This window comes from Heterocephalus glaber, unplaced genomic scaffold (assembly GCF_053883595.1).
Source record: "Heterocephalus glaber isolate CG9 unplaced genomic scaffold, H.glaber_assembly_v1.0 deba00001778, whole genome shotgun sequence".
Classification (NCBI taxonomy): Eukaryota; Metazoa; Chordata; class Mammalia; order Rodentia; family Bathyergidae; genus Heterocephalus; species Heterocephalus glaber.
The window spans coordinates 4,015,484-4,034,369 of NW_028258465.1; the positions used below are offsets into that span (position 1 = coordinate 4,015,484).

At 42.2% G+C, this 18,886-nt stretch overlaps 1 protein-coding gene across 6 annotated transcripts in view; it reads right to left on the bottom strand.

The window, feature by feature from the left end:
• The window catches only part of Dnah7 (dynein axonemal heavy chain 7), a 249,764-nt gene that overhangs the window by 25,557 nt on the left and 205,321 nt on the right, over positions 1-18,886 (bottom strand). For all 6 annotated transcript variants that reach the window (XM_021247724.2, XM_087202647.1, XM_004868947.4 and 3 more), the window contains 3 exons: positions 15,149-15,334; positions 14,098-14,235; positions 9,930-10,160 (listed from right to left, as the gene is read on the bottom strand). In XM_021247724.2, coding sequence (XP_021103383.2) covers positions 9,930-10,160; positions 14,098-14,235; positions 15,149-15,334 — 555 coding nt within the window. The remainder of the gene's footprint in view (positions 1-9,929; positions 10,161-14,097; positions 14,236-15,148; positions 15,335-18,886) is intronic.

Sequence of the window (18,886 nt, forward strand, 5' to 3'; positions counted from 1 at the left end):
GGATTGCAGTTAAGGACCGTGAAAACAGATTTCTTAAAAATAGTAAGGGACCATGAAAAATCAATCCAGCAGCAGCTAGATGATACAAAGAAGAATCACATAAGACTGATAGGAGTCCATGAAAAAACAGGAGAAGTACAATTGACATTAAAAACTGTTCACAGAAGTAATAGTAGAAAACTTCCCAGACAGAGGTGGAGAATTGGATATACAGATAAGGGAGGCATATAGAACTTCAACTAGCCATGATCAAAAAAAATCTACACCTAGACTTTTAATAGTCAAGATCCTAGAAACCCAACAGAAGAACAAAATCCTACAGGCAGTTAGAGAAAAGAAACAAATCACCCACAAAGAAAAGCCCATCAGAATCACGGCAGACTTTTCAACACAAACCCTCAACTCAAGGAGAGCCTGGAGTGAAGTATTTCAAGCCCTAAAAGAAAATAACTTTCAACCTAAATAGTTGTATCCTGCAAAATTATCTTTCAAAATCGATGGGGAAATTAGATACTTCCACGACAAAGAACACCTGAGAAAGTTCATGAATACCAAACCAGCACTCCAAACAATTCTAAGCAATATCCTAGAAAAAGACAGTGAAGGTCACAACTCCATGAGGCTCAACAGAGGGAAGACACCAGGCAAGGTAAGAAACTAAATGGAAAGGGGGGAAAAAAATAAGAAATAAAAGAGCCAACACCAGCAAAACATTGTGACAAGGATGAGTCAATATCTATCAATTGTAATTCTCAATGTTAATGGCCTCAATTCACCAATCAAAAGAAACAGACTGACAGAATGGATTAAGAAGCAAAATCCAGCAATATGCTATATATAAGAAATACACCTAGGAACTTCATGAATACCAAACCAGCACTCCAAAAAATTTTAGACAATATCCTAGGAAAAGACAATGAGGATCACAACCCCAGGAAGCCCAGCAGAACGAATCCACTGGGTGTGACAAATTAAACGCAAAGGGGGAGAATCCAACAAAAAGAAAAAGTCATGACTTTTTAAACTATTAGCTTCATCTCCCTAATGAGTGTATAATTCAATCTTATTATTGTACTGATTAGTATTTTTCGGATTCTAGAGTTGCACACCTTTCCTTATGCTGTACTGGCTATTTATCATCTTCTTATGTCTACTTTTTAATTGGGTTGTCTATTAATGAGCTGTAAGAGTTCTTTATATATACTGGTCATAGGTTACATGCATTGTAAATATGATCTAAGGACTACTTTTCATTTTAATGATGTCATTTAAAGTTCTAAATTTTGATGGAATTTCATTTATCAATTCTTTTCTTTTATACATCATGTTTTTTGTATCCTAGGTAGTTCTTGCCTACCCTAAATTCATAAACATTTTCCCTTATAATTTCTTCTTAAAGTTTTATACTTTTAGGCTTTCATATTTAGGTTCATAGATCCCTTCAAGTTATTTTTATGTATGGAAATAAAGGGTTGAGGTTAATTTTTTATATACGGATACCAGGTGCTCTAGTGCCGTTTGCTGAAAACACTATCTTTTCCTCAGCTCTTGGATTGAGTTTATTATTCTATAAAATGTTAATGTTAAATAATCTTTCAAAACTCAGTGGACCATATATGTGTGGTTCTATATCTAGATTCTCTGTTTTATTCCAATGATTTACATGTCTTTCCTAACACCAACACTACCTTGATTACTGTAGCTTTAGAAGAAGTCTTAAAATTAGGTACTACATGTCTTCCAACACACTGGGGTTTTTTTTCTTTTTACTTTTGTAGGTCCTTTGTACTCCTACATAACTTTTAAATTTCAATATCCAATTCTTCATTTGTAGCAAGTATATACAGACCTGAATTTTTATATATATCTTGTGTTTTCTGATCCTGCTAAATTCAAATGCAAGTTCTAGGGGCTCCTAGAGATTTCTTAGTATTTTCTCTGTAGATAATCATTTAATCTACATATAAAAATTTTGCTTCTACCTTGCCAATCCTATCCTAATTGTGTCATTTTATTGCCAGACTATTTTGGTGGGGCCTAGGTTTCAAAGTTTAATGGACAGATGAAGAGTAGGCATATCCGCCCTTGTTCCCCACCTTAGGGAGAAAGCATTGTATCTTCTCCATTCATATAAGGTGTTCTCTCTGGAAGCATGGAGTACATGTCTTTAATCTGCTGAGAAGTTTCTGTTCTACTTCTAGTCTCCTGATAGCTTTTACCATGAACAGCTGTGGAATTTAGTCCAATACTTTTTCTCCAACTAGTGACAGGATCATATGGCTTTTTCCTTTCCTCTGTTAAAATGATGACTTCTGGGGGTGGATCTTTCAATGCTGAACCAACACTGCCATCCCTATAATAAAACCACTTTCTACATACTGCCAGATCTGACTTCTAATAGTTTGTTTTGTTAAACAATTTTCTATCTATGTTCATATCTTTTTCTTCTATTATCTTCATCCAGTTTTAGGATTAGCACAATGTTGATTTCCTGAAATGAGGGGAGAAGTGTTCCTTTTTTTTCTGCTTTAATTGTTTAATATAATTTATCAGTTAAAATGTATATGAGCCTGTTGTCATGTAGGTAGGTTCTCAAGCTAGGAATATACTTTCTTTAAAAGGTGCTATTCAAATTTTATATTTCCTCCAGAGTCAGTTTCATTAATTTGTCTTCCAAGGTACTTCTTAGAAGTTGTCAAATTTATTTCAAAACAGATTTTTGCAATATGCTTTCTATATCCTTTTAAATTCTGTAAAGTCTGTGGTAATGTCTCTTAGGTCTTGATATTTTAATTTTAAAAATGTATAATTGATATTGTGTAATAGGAAGTAAAGGTATAAAGGAGCAGGGGAAGTGGGAGCGGTAGGAGAAGGGAAAGAAGGGAAAAGAAAAAACATGAGAAAAGGAAAAAAATGGAAAGAAAACCTTTCCAAATAGGGAAGGGTGGAGAGGGTGAAGGGAAGGCAGGGGAAGGGGAAAAAAAAAAGAACCTAGATACTCATGTAATGGTACAAGATCCCAATGATGTATGTAACTGTATTTCATACCTAAAATGTACCAACAAACTTAATGGGGCGGGGGGGGGGGCACACCTACCTCAAAAAGGAATTCATAGACTGAAAGTAAAAGGATGGAAAACAGTTCTCCACACCACAGGAACCCAGAAAAAAGCAGGGGTAGCAATCTTATTTGCAGACAAAGTAGATTTCAAACCAAAACTAATTAAGAGAGACAAAGATGGTCACTACATCCTTGTGAAGGAACAATCCAAGAGGAAGAGATGACAATCCTAAATATATCTGCACCAAATATGAATGCCCCCAACTATACAAAACAAATATTAGTGGACATGAAAAATCAAATAAGCACTAACACAATTGTAGTGGGGGACCTCAATACCCCACTATCACAAATAGACAGATCATCTAGACAAAAAATTAACAAGAAAATTCTAGAACTGAACCAAGCTATTGAACAAATGGACTTAACAGACGTTTATAGAGTGTTCCACCCCACAAAATCAGAATACACATTCTTTTTGGCTGTACATGGGTCATTCTTCTCCAAAATAGACCACATGCTAGCTCATAGGACATGTCTAAGTCAATGTAAAAGAAATGAAATTAACCCCTGTATATCATCAGACCATAGTGCATTAAAATTGGAGATCAATAACATAAGAACCCACAAAACTCCCACAAACACCTGGAAATTGAATAACACCCTCCTGAACAACCAATGGGTCACAGAGGAAATTAAAGAAGAAATTAGATGATTTCTACAAGTAAATGATAATGCCAGTACAACATACAGGAATCTATGGGACGCAATGAAAGCAGTTCTATGTGGGAAATTCATAGCAGTGAATGCCCATATTAGGAAAACAGAGAGAACTCAGGTAAATAACCTAATGCAGAACCTCAAGCTCCTACAAAAAGAAGAGCATAACAAACCCAAAGCTCATACAAGAGAGGAAATTATAAAGATCAGAGAAGAAATCAATGCAATGGAGACTAAGAGAATGATACAAAAAATTAACGAATCAAGGAGTTGGTTTTTTGAAAGAATAAATAAAATCGATAAACCTTTAGCCAACCTTATCAAAAAAAGGAAAGAAAAGGCTCAAATCCATGCAATTAAGAACAAAAAAGGTAAAGTCACAACAGACCCAGCAGAAATCCAGAGGATCATTACTACCTACTTTGAGAACCTGTACTCTAATAAAATGGAAAACACAGAAGAATTGGACAGATTCCTAGATACATACGAATTGCCAAAGTTAAAGGAAGAAAATATAGAAATTCTAAACACCCCAATTACATAAGTGAAATTGAAAATGTAATAAAAAATTTACCAAAAAAAAAAAAAAAAAAGCCCAGGTCCTGATGGCTTCACTGCTGAATTCTACAAGACATTTAAAGAAGAACTATCACCATTACTCTTTAAACTCGTCAAGGAAATTGAAAGGGAAGCAAGGCTTCCAAATTCTTTCCTGGAAGCAAGTGTTACTTTGATTCCAAAACCCGGGAAAGACCCAACCCAAAAAGCGAACTACAGGCCAATCTCCCTAATGAACATATATGCAAAAATCCTCAACAAGATACTGGCAAACAGAATACAGAGGGTCATCAAGAAGATCATACACCCTGACCAAGTTGGATTTATCCCAGGGATGCAAGGATGGTTCAACATTCATAAATCAATAAATGTAATACACTATATTAACAGAGTCAAGGACAAAAACTATATGATCATCTCAACAGATGCAGAAAAGGTATGTGACGAAATCCAACAACCCATTCATGATAAAAACCCCACAGAAAATTGGCATAGAAGGTCTTTATCTCAACCTGATTAAGGCTGTCTATGAAAAACCAACAGCCAACATCATACTAAATGTTCAAAAACTGAAAACTTTCACGCTAAAATCAGGAACAAGACAAGGATGCCCACTATCACCACACCTGTTCAATGTAGTTATGGAAACATTAGGCACAGCAATTAGAAAAGAGAAAGAAATAAAAGGAATAAAGATAGGAAAGGAAGAAGTTAAACTGTCATTATTTGCTGATGATATGATACTTTACATAGAAGACTCAAAAAACTTGGCCAAAGGACTTCTAGACCTAACTGACAGATTCAGTAGAGTAGCTGGATATAAGGTCAACACTCAAAAAACAATAGCCTTCGTACACACAAATAGCAGACTCACTGAGAGAAAAATTAGGGAAACAATTCCTTTTACAATAGCATCCAAGAAAATGAAATATCTAGGAATCAATCTAACAAAGGAAGCAAAAGACCTCTACACTGAAAACTACAGCACTCTGAAAAAGGAGATCGAAGAGGATACAAGAAAATGGAAAGACATCCCCTGTTTCTGGGTAGGAAGAAATAATATAGTGAAAATGGCCATACTTTCAAAACTACCATATAGATTCAATGCAATGCTGACTGAAATTCCAATATACTTCACAGAACTAGAGAAAACAATCCAAAAATTCATTTGGAACAAGGAGAGACCTAGAATAGCAAAAGCAATTCTAGGCAACAGAGACATGGCAGGGGGTATCACAATCCCCAACTTGAAACTATACTACAAAGCTACTGTGATAAAAGCAGCACGGTACTGGCAAAGAAACAGACCCGAGGATCAGTGGAATAGATTAGAAGATGCAGAAACAACTCCAGACATACTCAGCCACCTCATCTTTGACAAAGGAGCCAACCACCCTCATTGGAGGAAAGATGGCCTATTTAATAAACGGTGTTGGAAAAACTGGATTTCAACCTGCCAAAGATTAAAACTAGACCCATACCTCTCACCATGCACTAAGCTAAGATTGAAGTGGATTAGAGATCTAAATATCAAGGCAGAAACACTAAAGTTGCTGGAAGATAGGTAGAACTCTTGAAGACATTGGCATAGGAAAAGACTTTATGAACAAAATCTCAGTAGCACGGGAACTAGCAGAAAGAATCAACAACTGGGATCTCATCTTATTAGAAAGCTTTTGCACTGCAAGAGAAACCACCAACAGAGCTAAGAGACAACCTACAATGGGGGAAAAAATTTTTAGCAGCTGTACCTTAGGCAGAGAACTACTATCTACAATATATAAAGAACTGAAAAAATCAGACCTCCCAAATTCAAAGACCCAATTCAAAAATGAGCATCTGAAATGAACAGACACTTCTCAGACAAAGTAAAAGCAGCAAATAAATATATGAAAGAATGTTCAACATCACTGGTCATTCGAGAGTTACAGATGAAAACAACACTGAGATTCCACCTCACTCCACAAAGAATGGCTGCTATCAAGAAATCAACCAATAACTAATGTTGGTGGGGGTGTGGGGAGAAAGGAACCCTTCTACATTGTTGGTAGGAGTGCAGACTGGTGCAACCGCTGTGGAAATCAGTATGGAGATACCTCAAAGAAATAGGACTAGAGGTCCCATTTGACTCAGCTATTCCCCTGCTGGGTATCTTCCCTAAAGAATTAAAAGAATCATACCACAGCGATATATGTGCACCCTTGTTTATAGCGGCACAGTTAGTAATAGCTAAAGCTTGGAAACAGCCCTAGTGCTCATCAACTGGAAACTGGATAAAGAAGATGTGGTGTTTTTTTTTTTATAAAATGGAGTAGAACTCAGCCATAAAGACCGAGAAACTAGAGACATTTATAGCTAAATGGAAGCGTATTGAGGCAATACTGTTCAGTGAAATAAATAGGACACACATGTGTAAATACCAAATAGTTTCTCTAGTGTGAGAAACTAAAAGTGTAAATAAGGGTTAAAAAGACTAAAATGAATAATGATAAGTTGAAATAGGTAAAGGTCCAAAGGGGTAGGGGTGGTGGGTGGGGAAGGGGAAAGGAAAAAAAGGAAAGGAAAAATTATGAGAAAAGAAGAAAATGTGGAAACGAAATTTATGTAAATAGGGAAGGGTGGAGGGGGTGAAGGGCACACAGGTAATGGGAAAAAATAAGAATCAAGATGCATCATGTACAGGTACAAGCACCCAATGATAAATGTAAATGAATTGTATGCCTAAAATGTACCCATAGAAGAATTTAAGGAGAAAAAAAATAAAGTGAGAGTGATGAATATAAAATTAGGAAAATTACATGAAATCCTTTGAAAGGTTAAAATATTCTGAAATTCAGCTGTGAAGACCAAGAAACCTTGCTCTTGGGACTCACTGGTGCCACATGGCGAGATTTTGAGGCTGTTGCAAATTGGGCCACTTGTAATTGTCATTTCTATTTTTCCTGCAATCAAAAATATTATTCAAGGTAACATGCAGAGAAGATTTTAGAGGAAATTCTGTGGACTAAGCAAGCTAATTTTTTCCCTTCTTTTCAAAATCCCACTGAAACAATAGTAAAGGTATATTTTTTAAAGGCATAAGCCAGCGATGGTGAACCTTTTAGAGAGGAGTGGGCAAACTGCAGCCCCAAACCCATTTATTTATCACAACATACCAACACTGCAATTGAACCTGAACACTGAGGTTTTAGTTTAGAAAAAACAACTCTACATTAACATCTTTTGTCCTAAAAGAAAGACCACACGCGTGCTATAGGTTCTCCACTGCTGGCATAAGGCTACAGATGCAGAAAGTAAACAGGGAAAGGAACAATAAATGACAACACTGCTTTGGGAGCTAGAAGGCATATGGACTGCTGAAATTTGATCCTGAACTGGCAGAGAGGAAAGCCAAGAGTGGTTCAAGGAGGACTATTCAGAACTCTGAGGCACTGATGGCTAAAGACATTTCTGAAAGCGAGGAAAGGAGAGAGGTGTTAAATGAAAAGAATTCTGAGACCTGGTTTACAAAGCAAACTCTTAGCTGTTCTTCCCGCAAAGTCCACAGCACCCATTTGAATGTAACCGGGAAAAGCAAATACGAAAGTTCCCAGAGCAGGGGGAGCCAGTTCAGCTGAGGCCCGGGTACCACAGTGAGTGTAGGGTGCTGAGTGAGTGCATGGCGACAGGATGTCGAGCTCCCCGGGGCTTCTTTCCCCCTTTGGCTCCCAGAGTGTTGGGGTTCGGCAGTCTCTTCCAGGAAGAGACGGGAAGAGCCAGATCAAGGAGAAACACACAGCAGTACTGAGTGTTTCTCAGCCCGACCATGCCTGGTCACGCCACAGCGACACAAGCACAGCCAACCCCCAGGCTTTCATGGGACTCACTCAAGATGACAATTTCCCACTGGTAAATGAGAGAGACAGGGAAATTGTCTGAGACAGAGGAAGCCTCCCCATGTGAAGGAGGCATTTCCAATGAAGCATTCAAGTTCTACACATGAAAGGGACTACAGATTTTGTTTATTCTCATGTTGCCTTTGTGACGTGTTTCCTCAAGAATTCGTCGGCATCATTTACACTTTTTAAATTTTTTGCCATAAACTGATTCATGATACCATCTGCAGACCCCTTAGACTATAATATCTACTCAGATGGACTTTTTTCTCTTGCAGGTGAAGTATTTCTTATCTGAAACTCTTGCAACCAGAAGTATTTCCATTTTGGATTTTTTTTTCAGGTTTTCGAATATTTGTATGTTGGGTGGGACCCAAGTCTGAACATGAAATTCATTTATGTTTCCCATGTACCTTATACACATAGCCTGAAGGTCGTTTTACACAACCGCTTTTTAGGCACCTTTTTTGACTGTAAGGCTGGGTATGAAATTCTCCACTTGTGGGATCATGCTGGCAGTGGAGAAGTTTTGGATTTTGAAACACCTCAGATTGCAAATTTTCATTAATTTTTTGCTACCTTTTTTTCTTGGTCACTTTTATTAGTCTTTTAACATAAGGACCACTTGGCCTTGAAATATTTTCTTTCCCAAATTGCAGAAACAGGAAGAGAATGATGAAAGATTATGACAAAAGAAGAAATTTTAAGGCGTTCATGAGTTAAATGGTCAGATGGGAGAAACTGGTGCTTCCAAGTAGCCTATGCTCATCGGAACTACCAAAATATTTGACATCATTTATTTGTCTCTTTTCTAAATATAACCAATATGCTACAGGCTGAGACTTAACTCCAGCTTTGACTTCCTTCTTGAACTCTAAAGCCCCTTATCTAACAGAAACTCAAGTCTCCATGGAGTCTCGGAGGCATTTTAAAATTAATCTAGCCCCAATTCCTGGACTTCTCCCTTAAGCCTGATCCTTCTCCAGAGCTTCCGCTTGCTTGGGCCAAACATGTAGAAGTGGTCCTTGACCTCTCTGTGGTTCCCACAACAGTCACCCAGCAGACTCTTCAGTGGGCACTTCTCTCGGCTACAAGTGACAAGCCGGGTAGGGGACACCAGCCACTCCAGGGCCCTCTGTCTTGATGCCTCCTGTTCCCCTTTCTAAAGTGGTCAGAGTGAACACTAAAAATGTATAACAGACCACTCCACACCACTGTTTAAAGCCCTCAGAAGCCTTCCCTTTACCTCTGGGTTTTGAACATAATCCAGATCCCAACATGGCTGACCACGCCGTCAGGACCGGGTACGCCTCTGCACCTCAGTGCTCTTGGTGCTGCTGGACCAGGCCCAGTGCTTCTCTGGCTTTTACATGCGTTAGGCCCCTTCCCAGAATGCTCTTTCTCCGATGGCTCCACAGCTTCCCCCTTTACTGTCGTTTAGGCCTCTGTCCTGGCTCAGCTTCTCAGAGGGGCCTGACAGAAAGCTTCCCACCGTCAGTCTCTGCCCCTCTATCCTGCTTTCTTTACTTCCTGTGGGACTTATCACTATCAACACTGCTCCTGTGTGTTTGTTTTGTCTTTCTTACTCCTCAGCACTCTGTCTCCTCAGCATGCATCCTATAGTGGTGTTTGTGCACATCTGTGCCTGAGAAGTATTCGCTAAAGAGATGGATGCTGTTTTTGACTCAGTGATTCTGTGTTACCTATCACCTTACCTTGACCGCTTTCTTAATATTCACACACGATTCTCTGATGGTCGAGAGCAGCTTGTTGAACCGTACCATCTCCTGGACAAGAACTGTGTTCATGCTCTGGTTGTACGTCATTGGGTATCTCCCCATTGCGGCCTCGATGTCAAAGTTGTTTGGAAGTTTACCCAGAATATCACCGGCCACCTCATTGACGACCTCTTCTGATGATTTTGCACCAGCACCTGCAGAACGAGACTGAAGAATCCAAGCCATGAGTCAGAAAGCTTCCTAACAGCCTAAGAAGAAGCTTTGTGGTTACTTTATTTGTGATTCGTCTCCATACAAGATCTATTAAAGTAATGATAACAGCCATGGGGATGCACTGGAGAGGAGACAATTGTGAGAGCAGCCGGGAGAGCGTGTGATGCGCTCAGTAGTGAAGAGGACATGGAGGAGACAGACAGCAAGGAGCGGTAGGCTCTGCCACGCAGGTAGGGAGGAGACAGAGAAGGCGCCCACTTGGCTGGCGTGAAGCCCAGAGGAGGAAGTCCGATCGTGCCTGAGAGCACCGGCCCCGAGTGGACTTGCCAATAACTGGTGCCCGGCGGAGGCCAGAGCATGGCTAGAGTTTTCTCCTAGAGCCCTTGGGGCGGAGAGAATCAGCTTAGCTCCTCCATGCGGCCGAAGAGTTATGGACAGGACGGACATCTGTGGTTCACGCTGCAGGCCAGGAAGGAGAATTCCACTCCATTTTGTTCTTTATGTTTACAGTTGCACAGTGTAAGTGAATCCATATTTTCTGGAAAGTCTCTTTAAATCTTTAGAACAAATGAATGTATGTGTGTGAGTGTGGATAGGATAATACTGCCAAATATGAATGAACATATTTTTCCAGTCCAAGGAAATGGTGTTTAGTCTTCAGATTTTATATTTCCTGGTTTCTATGCTATATTAAAAATTCTATAAATCCATTCAATAAATATTAACTATTACTTTTACTTACATTTCTACCTACCTATGACATTCCACTTTAAGATTCTATAGGGATGGGCCAGGATTTAGCTCAGTGGTTTCGCTGCCTGCTGCGCAAGCACAAGGACCCAAGTTTAATCCCCGGTACCAAAAAAATAAAAAATAAAAAAAAGATTCTATAGGGCCGGGGATTTAGCTCAGTGGTGCTGCCACCTGCCTCGCAAGTGCAAGGTCCTGAGTTTGATCCCCAGCACTAAAAAAAAAATCCTATAAAGTTGCATAATAATATAATTCAGTGTTGCTCAGTTTTAATTATGGGCTAGTAATAAAGAGATATGCTCATGTAATAATCCTTTACTACAATCCCAAGGAACTTGGTTTACAACTAAGTACATAAAACTAATCACAGAGAACAAAAGAGACAGAGAAGATTTGGCCCAAACTAGTGAAATATGTATTTACACTGTATTTAAAGAATCATATGCTGATTTCAATTTGTATTGGACATATCATTAAAAATGTTCCTATTTTCTAACAAGAGCCATGTCCCCATAAAAACAAAACTAAAATAAAAACCCAGCCCTCTAACATTAAAAAAAATTCAGAAAAATATTTTAGTAATATTTAATACCTCTCCTTACTTATTTCTCATATATTAAAATCATGGATGTAGGGTATCAGGTTTTTAAATTAATATCCAACTAATATTAAGAATTAAGAGCAATCAAGTCCTATTTATTTGTAATTGTTTCTTAGCGTTTTCCTTTTTTTGGGGGGTGCTGGGGATTGAACTCAGGTCTTTGCACCTGTGACAGGCGGCAGAACCACTGAGCTAAATCCCCAGCCCCGAATTTTCCTATTAACTATCTTTGCCGTTATTTTTCTTTTGTTAAGTAACAAAAAGTGGAGTTTATTTTTAAAGAGACATCACAGAATTTAGCCTTTTCCAAGATCCTAGGCCATTTTAGTTTAGTAATGTTTTAAGTGGAAACAATGTTCCTATTCAAAATAGAGCGCGGAGGTTAAAGCATAAGCCAAAGATCTCTGCCAAGAGGGCAGCCTCAGCTCTGAAAATTGCCCTCTCAATTTTTCCTCTCAAAATGTCTGACTTAAACACCATCACACGGAAGTGTCATCACCATTAACTTGCTGCCCGCTCTGCAGTTCCGTTCTCTTTGCCACAAATCGTGACTGTCAGGCCTACTGCGATAGCTGCACTTGCTGGTCTGGCCTGGAGGGCCTGAGGGAGGTGGCTTAGTCACACACCAAGAAGATGCCCCGTGATCCACGCGTATTCCTTTGAGCCTGAGTCATCTTCTGCTGGAATGGGCCCACCGTGCTCTGTACTGTGATGCGCACCATCGGGTCTGAATAAAGCTGGGGACAAGGAGACGTCCTGTTCTCAGACCACTGCGTGCTGCATGCAACTCACGTTCCTAAAGGCTTGCTTATTTGTGTTTTTCATATGCTTTTATACCCGCCAGGCAGTAACTGGTTTTAGGGCTCTCCATGTGCACAGTGGACATAAGAAGGCTTTTCGCCTCATTGGAAAATGCCACCGTGGAGTAGACTGGAAACAGGAGCTTCACGGACTCTTTCATCACTCAGCGCAGCTCGCTACCTCCAGAGCTTTGGGTTTCTCAGAGTCTTTGGCTCTTTGTCTTTTAGGACTGACCCAGGTTTAGACTCTGGAAGAAGAGCCCAGGACAGCGACTCAGGACACAGGCTCTGGAGCCCGAACCCGGAAGCCAGACTGCTTGGTGTGCGTGCTGACTCCACACTGTACTCGGTGACTTTGAGAAAACTACTTAATCTTTCTGTGCCTGTTTTCTACCTGTAAATGGGGGCTCATAAAAGTTCCGCCCTCATAGGACTGTCGAAAGGAGGGCACTGTGCTACACCCAGGACTCAGAACAGCACTGACACACAGTAACTACTATGAAAATGTTAATCAATATCAGCTTTACCCAGAGATGCGACACCCATCCTCATTTATTACAGTATCCTTCAGTCACTGCAGAAACTCTTGCAATTTGGATCCACTTGCTTTGAAGCATTAAAAAGCAAGCAAGTCAGCAATCTTCTCAAGGGAGGGTGATGCAGGTGAAGCTCTCCTAGTACACAGCCTAGTGAGAGTAGGTGTCCTGGTCATGTGCGTGTGTGTCACATTCTGCCCTCGAGGATCTGTCTCCTCCACTGTGCGCGCTTGCTCACCCTCACCGCCAGGGCTGTTGCCACCCACAAGCGCTCTGTCCTCTCCCACCCCTTGTTGTTCTTCCTGCACTTACTACTGCAATCTCATACCTTAGATATTGTGTAATTTCAAAAAATATTAGTGTGAGGAACTATTACTATGTAAACCAAAAATACTATGGAATGTTCTCTAAAGAGGAGTCATTAAAAACAGTGGTTGTTAAATTACTGGAGACTAATTTAACTTCTAGATGGATTATGTTTCCTGAGTGTTTTTGAAATTGTTTTTCCATTTTGAAGAAGTTAAAAAGGACATTACATATAATGTATTGGGAAATAGCTTACACAAGAAAGACAAACTGGAATTCCTAGAAGCACAGTAATATTCAAAGAAAAGGTCTTGGTTCCAAAACAGATTAGTGGGAAAAAACTCCATTCATCCACGTACTCTGTTTAAAGCCATATTTCAGGTATGTACAAGGTGTGATAGAATTCTGTGTTGACTGATTTTAAAATTTTATTACAGTAAAAGACACATTGCCATGAATCCCCTTAAAATACTGCCCTTGGTTTGAGCACACTTTCAGAAGCAGGTCTGTTCCATGAGCATCTTGCTCAGCCGTTGTGGCTGCCTCGATGTTCTGAATCAATTCGAAACGCTTACCTTTCATGGTCATGAAGTCAGAAGGTGCACTGTGCCAGAGCTTGTGAACAAGGTGGCTGAGGACAAGGCATTGTGTTTTTACGAGTCTGCCTTTCCTTTGGTGGTGCTCAGCAGCAGCAGTCTCGTATTTCTGATCACACCTTGCAGACACTCAGGAAAGAGTGCTCCAGAGCTGCTTCAGAAAGCGGCAGAGCAATGGGCTGTGTGTCTGAGGTGAAGGGAGGATGTGGGGGATCTGTGGAAATGTCTTACTGCAGTCATGCACTCGATCGCACCTCGAGGGTGCTTCTCTTTGTCTAGACGCTCCTGCGTCTCGCCAGCCTTGTGTCTGGGGCACCCAGCAGGCCTGCACACGTCACACACCTGTGTGAGAAGAATGTTGTCGAACAGTAGCTGCGTTTCCACCTGGTCTTTCATGATGTCGGCATTGGCATTCATCCCAAAGATCTCCGGCGCCGGCGTCAGTGGCAGGGTCTTGGTGTACTCGATGTAGCTCTTGTGCTGTGAGGATGAAGACGGACAGGCCGAGAGGCTGGGTGTCAATTACACTGTAGGATTTCTCCCTGAAAAGAGGGCTTTCAAGGCTCGGGTGGGTTACTGAGCTGACGGGGCCCTGAGGCTGCACTGAGGGCCCTGCTTTCATTGTCTGCAAGCCAGGGACAAAGCTTCAAAACAATCTGGAGCATTTTGAGAGAAGGGGACCTAGAAGGGGCGTTCAAAGGAAATTCTGGCACCTTAACTTAGAGATGTCTTCCAGCAAATGTCTGTGTTGCCTTTTGCCTGTGTGTGTTCCTTCACATCAACGTCTGCTGCGTGCTAGCGTCCACCTAGAGGACGGCAGGTCTGAGGTAGAGCTATAGGACTCATCTCTGTCGCCCCTGGCCAGGTGTCAGCAGCAGCGAGGTTGCCCTGGCGGTCCCCAGAGGTCTACCGAGTGGGACGGAGCCTCGGGAAAGCAGCCCCGGGTGGCTCGTGTGTCACTCCCTGCACCTTCTCCCTGGTGGCCTTGGTCCAGTCATTCAGCCCTGGAGGCCCTGCTTCCCCTTGGGTACAAGCACTAAGGTAGTGCTCCCGAGTTGGTGCTCTAGGGAGGTAACTACTTGCACCTGACCTGTCAATAACTGTGACGTAGTATTAGCTGTCACAGTCCCTAACATGTCGTAACCCTCTTGTGTATCTTCAATTGGCTTGAGGACAAGGTCTTTCCACCCCGGCCTGAGTTCCTGAGGACACTGCTCAGGTCCCTCAGGTGAGGACGCTTTGCAGCCTTCACCTCCCAGCAAGCTGGGCCGCTAACTGCGTCTGGGTGTGCACCGTCCCAGCACCAGGGAAGGCAGGCCAGGCGATAGCCCTCGAGGCCCAGGGGAGTCCCACTCCAGAAGCCGTCACCCTGCTGCCTGACGGGCACACTCACATCGCCCGCGGGAGGAACGCAGTAGATGCCGCTCGAGTCAAACTGGTAGTCGGCCTTGGCCACCAGCTCAGGGCTGAAAAACTTGCTCAGGATGGTGCGCAGCGTGCGGCGGTCCCAGTCGTCGGTCACGCGGCCCCCGTAATTGCACTCCCCGGTCATGTAGCGTAGCGCGTCGAAGGGCAGGTCCTGGGGAGGGGGGGTGCGGTCAGAGAGGTGCCTTTGTCTGCTCAGTTTCCCTCCAAACTCCCGGCTACTCGCTGGCTGCGGTCCCTCCCTGCTGCTGTCGCTTCGTTCCCACTCAGTCAGTGCTGCGACTCCAACCCTCAGTCCACTGGTGAGCGCCTCCCTGCTCAGCCCTGCCTTTCTCTGTCCCTCTGTGCCCTGAGTTGGAATCACGCCATCTGTTCAACTCTACATTTATTTTTATCACCAAATCTTATACGATTTTCAAGCCATTTCATGAATCCTCTATGGGAAAACTCTGAAATTACTATTTCTTTTCCAAGAAAAAGGAGCTTACAAAAGCAATTTGTAAATGTGACCACACTGCTTTTCTAAGAGGCTGTGCCAAATTGTACCAACCAGATATAAACTCCTTGTTACTGTTTATTTATTTATTTATTTTTTTGGTACTGGGGATCGAACTCAGGACCTTGCGCTTTCGAGGCAGGCAGTGGAACCACTGAGCTAAATCCCCGGCCATTTCGTGCTACTTTGATAGGTCAGAGAAAATGTATTACTTCTTAATACGGGTGAAGTTTCTTGTTCTTTCACATGCTTAGAACCACCTGTCCTGGGCACTAGCCTCTTGTTTACTTTCTCTGCTAAAGTTTTAACAGTCTTTATTTCTGTAAGCTCTTACTGACTGGCATTTATTCAATTTATGAAAACTGCTTTTTTTGTTTTCTGTTTTCCTTTTCATTATATTTTCTAGTATATAGAATTTTAAATGTTTGCAAATGCATATGATATTGATTTTTCACATTGCAATTTATTTTATCCTGAGCATAAATATTTATGTACTCACCAGAAGTATAGAGAATTCTATTTCTCACAGCTCCCAACAGAACTGAGTATTATCATAAAGGGAAAAAACAATTGATAGTTTTTTAAATTTTGAGACAGGGTCTCACTAAGTTACTAAATTGCCCAGGCTGGGCTTAAACTTGCAACCTCCCTGACTCAGCCTCCCAAGTAGTGGGATTACAGGTGTGCACCACAGCACCTGGCAACAGCTAAACCACAAAATTGTTAATTTTTATGTTGACATTTAAAAATGTTTGTAATTGACTTAAATGTTTTATAAATTATCTACTCTGTTATGTGTTTTCTAAGTTGAATATATATATAATTTTGGAGACAGGGTCTCACTGTGTTGACCAGCTGGCCTTGAACTTGTAGTCCTCCTGCCTCAGCCTCCTAAGTATCTGGGATTTTCTTTCTTTCTTTTTTTCTCAGTACCAGGGATCGAACTCAGGATCTTTCACTAGGCAGATCCGGAGCCACTGAGCTACATCCCCAGCGCTAAGTATCTGAGATTACAGGCGTGCATTTTTCTTCTCATTAAAAGCTCTTTGTAAAGACTTTAAATCAGCCTGTCAGATAAATATTAGGTATTTCCTCCAACTTTTACTTGTCTTTAATTTGCACCATGTTCAATTGTTTATGGAATTTTAACATGGCAATACTTTATACTAATGTGCAGCCATATTTTACCTAAGGATCTTTTCATCGTCTTTGTGCTTTTTAATCCTCTTCCTGCAGTTAGTCCCCTTTGGTGAAAATTCGGTTTTCAGAGCCTCCATCCTGAGCTCGCACAGGAGGAGGCGGTGGAGGTGAGCGGAGGGTGCAGACACCTTAGGGGTCAGAATGAGGAGCTCTGCCAACGCCTGGACAGTGAATCCAGTAGGCGCGGCCGTGGGCGGCACCGAGGGACAAACATCCCGAATGGGGGAGTGGGCTGCACAGCGAGGAGTCTGAAACGGGCCGGGTCCCTCGGGTCACAGGCGCCCAGCCCGTGAAAACGCAAACGCAGCAGAGGAAGGAGGGAGATCTCACGCCGGGTTCAGGGAGTGGGACGCCAGGCAGAGCGTGGCCCGTGGCCCGGAAGGGGGGGGGGCGGCAACTCTGTGTGGGTGTAAGGGGCACACGTGGCCACGGGAGGTGGGGCTGCGGCTGCTCTCCCGCTCAGGGCCAAGCAGGACAGGCCCCTGGGGTCTCCCTGGTGAGACCCCGAGTCCAGGCAGGGCAGCAGGGCAGGCCGCAGCGAGGAGTCCTCAGGGTGAAATGGAAAAAACAAAAGGCAGAGCAGAGACCGACAGTCCCAGAGCTTGGCGGGGCTGAGGTCTCGAGGCTGATGGGCTAGGCTCGCCTCTCCTGCTACACCCACGAAGTCACCTTGCCCAGAAGATGAACTGCTGAGACACAGCTGCCCGCCTCCCTGTGTCTCAAAGATAAGCTCTAAAACATTACCTCCACCTCCCTACCCTCTGCTAAGTGCTGCTTCTGTAAAATCCTGCTTGCTCCCCCGCCCTGGCTAAAGAACAGATAAATGTGAGAACAAACGGAGAAACGGGGCTCAGGCCCTGGACGGCGACTCCCGCTGGGCCCCTGGCTAGGCTACGAAAAACCTGCCTTCCCTCCAGTTCTCTGAGAGAGTGCGGGTCTCCTCCTGCCGTTCCAGTTCCAAGGACGGCATCTGCAGCAGCTCACCAGGCCCTGGCCAGAGAGGAAGTGACACTTAGGCGAGCAGGACAAGCCTGGCTCCGAGGGAAAGGTCCAGGTGCCCGGCCCCAGGGGGTGAAGCCGGAGCTGAAGCTGGGGGAGGCCGTGGGCGGCCAAATATCCTTCTGCACATGCTGACGCCGGTCACATTGGGCACCATTTCAGCCGATGTCAGCGACCGCAAACTGCAAGTTCTCTTTTTAGGGTCCAGGAAGCTCCCCTCTATTCCCACTGTCTGTTCCCACTCTACTGAGGGTGCTTTTAATCATGAATGAGAGTTGGATTTTGTCAAATGCTTTTTCTGCACCTGTTGATATGATTGGGATATTTTTCCTCACTAGTCTGTTGATGTGATAGATGATGTTGGTTGATTTTTGGATGCTGAACTAGACTTTTGTAACTGCATACATTTAACTGACTTCATTACAGACTGCTTTAAATTAGCATATACTCTCCAGGTACTGGGAACAAATTGCTAAATGAAAGAGCTCCTCATTCTGTATTTTTCATACTGAAAAGTATAATCCTTTTAGGTGAAACACTTCCTCCATTATGGTATCATCGTATTTTTGCCTCTATTATTAGCATGTGTTTTGGAGAATGTTACAACAAGAAAGAAACCCAGCAAATGTATGATTCACCTGCATGTCTCACTCATTTTAGATGCTGTAAGCCTGGAGACTTTCTCAACTTGTCCACTGAATCCTGAACAGCAATTTATTCAATGACACACAAAAGCTCAGATAAAAGATTTTTCACAGGCTTACATATGCCACTGAGCTCTGAGCATTTATTTGCTGAGTCCCTTTTTAGTTTTTATATAGAATTCAATGCCTTCCTGTCTACACATCTTTTTAAAGTCACAATTTCACTAAAGGTTTAAAAAACTTGAGTTGTTCATACCCTATTTATTTAATGAGTTAAATATTTCCAACTAAAATTTCAACAAAATTATACCGAAGTTTAGAAAACTTGTTCTTTATAAAAAGCTCCTTATCTTTATAGGTGCTGAGT